Consider the following 5,029-nt stretch of genomic DNA (forward strand, 5'->3'; position numbering starts at 1 on the left):
GTACTGTACAGGGAACCTACCGGCTCTGTGTCTCTAGAAATGACCAATGCAACGAACTTCACGATTCAACTCCAACCCCTTCACACCCACCCCCCTCTTCCCTCGGGTGCGAAAAGCCCGATCCCAACAAAACGGCGATCCAACCACCAGGCCATTAGCAAGAGAATGTTTAATGCGCTGGCGACGATACGTGGCCCAAGTTACACATTATTAACGAGTCGGAGGAGTTATCTGTCATAGTCAAACATTTACGGGTAAGAAATACAAGGAATTCTAGCCCCCACCACACTCGCACCTCCTGATTGTCATGACAAGGATTTCGAGCTGGGAAAGGTTTACCTTACCGCAAGGCCCCAAGCGAGAGGTACTCGAGTACTTGTACAGCTGCGCTGCCGGAAGAGATACGTCAACCACCCACTACAATAGCAGTACGAGTAACGGGAGGCAAATCATCTGATTTTTTTGTTTTTCCCTTTGGTGGCTTACTGACGTATCCAAGAGGGTCAGGTAATGGAATACCCTACTAAATAAACACCCGGCGCTTATTGGTCGCTGGTGTACTAGTACTCGTACTAGTACTGTACTCGAGTACTTGTAAATGTTCACTGACTGGCAGAAAAAAGCAATTTCCGTAGCTGAATCTTAGACCGGTGCGAGACCCACAATCGCATAATTTACGCTTTCCACGCTAAGAGTCCAGCCGCACGCAAGTCGAAGAAGAAAAAAACCAGCAACGCATAAATTCTCCGGTAGGATTCTGAAATATTCTCAGAGTGTGGAAACGTATATTGTAACGGTGCCTTCCAGAGATCTTATTTCGGCTATTCCTGCAAAGGCACAGCTCGGCCAGATCACCACCACCCCCTCTCTCTCCCCAATGAAAAGGTTTGTTGGGTGGGAAAGCTGAAAAGCCTTTGTTACACTAACTATGGCTTTGCTTGGAGTTTTTATTTTATCCCAGGGGTGGAGCGACAGGCTAGATCCGATCGTCCGACAGACTCGTTCCCGGCTCGCTTTGTGACCTCTCGGCTCCAATAGGTGTCATTTTGTGCATTTTTGCATATGCCATTTTTACCATTCATTATCGACTCGTCGAGGCATTCCTCGCTTAAGCACTGGATGCGCTGGCTGCATGTCATACATAGCCGAGAAGCTGGACCTAAACGAGTGCGGCGGGAACGGCCATCCAGCGACAACCGGAGCAGCGAATCGTCGAGCTGAAAGGGGGTTGTTGAAAAAGGGGGGGAGGGGTTTCAAATTCATATGCAGGAAAAGGGAAAATCGAGTCAACATCCTTCCGCCTGAGATTTTACCTGTTCCTCCACTACGAGAGGCACAAAAATAAAAGTTTCAATGCCACGCAAAGAGTAGCATCGCAGTAAGTCATGTGTCCAATCCCGCGATTGATGATCCACCCCAAATCATTCTGCGTCACTCGGCTGGGCCGCTACCTCGGCCGGAAGGGACAGGAAAACCCGCTCGGACTCGTTTCAGGATTCTGGCATGGATGAGGATGAATCATGTTATCATACAGCGCGGTCGTGCATCGGATGCTACCGGTAGACCATCCCTCCCCCCGAAGAGGGCGAAACAGCCCGTTGGCCGAAAATGATGACTGTACCATACCAGTACAATCAAGTTTCCAAGGAATGCGGATTTGAATGAAATCCATCCCATTTGTCAGCCGGGCCTTAAGGCCCCCCTTTACCACGTGCCGTGCCGTACTTTTTACGTACTAGTACAGAGAAGCCGAACCTCTCCGCCGCGAGTGTAGGGGAGGGGGGGGACTACCTTGCTCGATCGCCTCACGAAGCTCAGCACAGAGGTCTCCGAAATCTCAATGACCACCATTTTTCTTCTTCAACAAGGCTCCCTCCCTGCGTGATTTTTCTTTCCCAAGACGAACAGTGATAGAGCCCCGCGAACGGCGTCGTCGCGTACCAATGAAATTGCCTCATCCCAATCGACTTTCCGGCAATTCGAGGAATCATGCACTCCGTATAACTGCCTTGCAGCGGTATAACCATTACAGTGGGCTTGGAGGTAGTGTCCGTGAGGAAAACCGCCAAAATCCTACCAGCGGCACGGATCAGCCGGTAGAATGCCACCGCCTGCCACCGATACGATACCAACTTTGACTTAATCCGCACCAAGGCACCTCCACCGTTGAAAACAGGTTTTTTTTTCTTCTATGCTCTTTGGGCAGTTACAGAATCAAAAAAGTCAAAAAAAAAAAAAATGCACTTTTTGAAGAGAGAAAGAAAGAAGAAGAAGAAAAAACCAACGTCGCGCAAGGCGTAATTATTTTAATTCTTAAAATTTCGCAAATGCTTTTCAGTACAAGTAGTCTTTGCTCACCGAGAGAACGATCGTTCGCTTTCACTTGTCTTACATTTTGCAAGCGCAGATATGCCAAGAGCGATAATCGAGTAAAAACAGTTAGGACCTGAGACATAAGCCAGTAAGATTCCCGATCGGCCAAATAATATCCCAACTCAGACAGCCATTTCATCTGATACCTCAATAATTGAGCTAAAAATACAGAAAAAATAGCGAAATTAAGAGGACTGGTTGGAATTATTTATTGCTTCTTTGCTGCTTTCAACGGTATTATTCGTCTATATATAGGTGCTAAATTCCCTAGTCCATTATGACAATTTAAAGGCATTCCCCGTCATTAGCAGAAGCTAGCCCGCTCGATTGATTGCCCTCCTCGTGGGGTCTATCGGTGTACGAGTACCATCTTTTCACCCCCCTGTATGAACGGGTTATAGGTCCCGGATGAAAGGATTCAGAAGATGCAAATCTTGGGTCTCCAGAGCGGAAAAAAAAGAAAAAAAATTCAACGGGGGTGCACACTGCGGAGAGGAATGGGAAAGAAACATGGAGCTTCCCCCCCACAAAATGACCATTCCCGGGTTGCCCCCCCCCCTGAGACCAGGGCTCTGTACCACCACCCATCCACTTTTCGGAATGGGCAATCCCCTGGGAGCAAGTAGGGCAAATACAACAGCGGCTGGAGTTGGATGCCACAACCCGGTTATCGTACAGTAGAGGATTCCACCCTGCATGCTAGTACGGTACAGTACTCGTACGAGGCTGTTGTGGAACGGTCTTCATAGGAGCACATTTCATGGTCGCACCAAAACACACATAGCAAGTTAGGTCGTAACCTATGCTCGACCCGATATGCCAACACCGCATCCCCGAGACCGGGTCCTTGACCATCTACCCGCCCCTGCCAACAAGGCCGTGAAAAGGGCAAGGCGCTTTGTTGAATTCGAGTAAAGCCCCCAGTCTTGCTGCCGGGGTAATTGTACAGATGCTTGAGGATGTGCGCGGATCAATTTGAGGAGAGTGAGAAGAGCCCGGTACCAAGGTGCGCTCAGACATCCCATTTTAGTGTAAGTTTTAATTGCAACTGACTCAATACCCCGGCGTCGCAGCTCCCCCGCAGCAAGCCTTCCAAGTACTGGTACAGTATGGTACAGACCGCATGGGTTCCACCGCATCGCAGCAGCGGGGTCTCGCAAGAAAGGGCTTTTTCTAATCAAAAGCCATCGACCGAGGATGTACTATACAGTACAAGTACATTTGCAATATTGCCCCACGAAAAATCAGAGTTATGCCGCTCTATCTGTCTGGATGAGTGTCACTAAGGTAAGTGCAGTATGGTTGAAGCATCATAGCGTTACAGAACAGGGCAATTGCCAACCAGTAGCCACAGATATTTATCAGTAGTTGCGAAACAATTATCGCACCCCCACCTGCCATCGCCCGCTGTAACGAATGGGGACCATCGCCGCCCCCGAGACAGGGTAGCCCTGCACAAGAAGTACTCGTAGCCTCTGACCCTGCCTTCGATTATCCAGTGGCATTTGCAGACCCAAATTAGACTTTGGAAAGGCGTATCGGCACGGTGCAAGGGAGTGCGTTCCCCATTCGGATAGATTAATCGGCCTGGTCATTTATGACAAGCGGGACTCTTGAGAAGCAAAGGCGATCCGGTGATTAGCGGGAATCGCTCGAGGGGTGCAGGCAACTTACCGCATATGCCGGACAGAACTTCATGGTATCATAGAAGGGTATGAATGAGGTACCGGTGATGTCGTACCTACCGTACTCGAGTGTAGTATTATACCAGGGTTCAGCTCTGCACTCACGCAGGCCTGCAGCAGCCCCCACAACAACCTTGCCTTGGTTGTAGATAACTTATGTCGTGTGGGATCCTCGGCCCTACGCTGTATTTCTTATAGGAACCCTTGTTCTCGAACTGTGCGCCATCTATTATTGTCCTTACTTGTTTTTTACTCCCCCCCTCTCCAAACATCTCCTGGACCGGTATAGCATTAAGATTTCCTGCTGACCATGTTGGTGCTCGGGATAGAGGTTGATATCATACTAGTTAGTAGCTTTTGTCGACAACCGAGATTTCGTAGATGTGTACAATCCGGACCGTAACCAATATTAGCCTAATCACCGATAGATATTAGGGTAGAGGGTCAAACTCCCCTCGTCATTGATGTCTCGGAAACTGATCAAGACGGCAGGAAATTTTCAACGCCAGGAAGTGCAGTATCATAACAAGGTATTTTTTTGTTACCCTGCTTTGACGAATCCACTTTTCTCTGCAAAAAAGAAATGAAGTATGATAAGAGTATTTACCTTGGCATCCATAATTCGCCCGCCGAATTTGGTCGTGTCCTACTTGGAGGCCGGAGGGAGGGTCGGACACCAAAAAGCCAAGCCTCACTCTCTTCGCCTAACACACAAGAGAAAGAACTGCCTTGCCATAAATCTGTGTGTGTTAACTAGTCCCAAAATGCTCCTCATACCGCTCTCAACTAATATTCGCTATATTAGGAAACGGAGCTCATACTACTCGAGTAGCACAGTACCCCCCAGAAAGTTACCAAACAGTTAATTTGGGTTAACCCGCAAAATAGTCCCTGTATTGTAATAGTACTCATACGAAACCCCCTGTGCCTTGTACGGTACTCGAGTAGAATTAAAAAGGGTGGATCCTAGG

The 5,029-nt window shown here is 48.5% G+C and overlaps 1 protein-coding gene; it reads right to left on the bottom strand.

Annotated features, from left to right (window-relative positions):
• Positions 1-2,768: 2,768 nt before the first annotated feature.
• On the bottom strand, positions 2,769-4,008 carry GSTUM_00003269001 (uncharacterized protein; the record flags this gene model as incomplete). XM_002836899.2 has 1 exon in its annotated part: positions 2,769-4,008. The coding sequence occupies exon 1, from the start codon at positions 3,069-3,071 to the stop codon at positions 2,769-2,771; it is 303 nt and encodes a 100-aa protein (XP_002836945.1). The 5' UTR covers positions 3,072-4,008.
• Positions 4,009-5,029: the final 1,021 nt, after the last annotated feature.

Source organism: Tuber melanosporum (genome assembly GCF_000151645.1).
Source record: "Tuber melanosporum whole genome shotgun sequence assembly, scaffold_166, strain Mel28".
Taxonomy (NCBI): Eukaryota; Fungi; Ascomycota; class Pezizomycetes; order Pezizales; family Tuberaceae; genus Tuber; species Tuber melanosporum.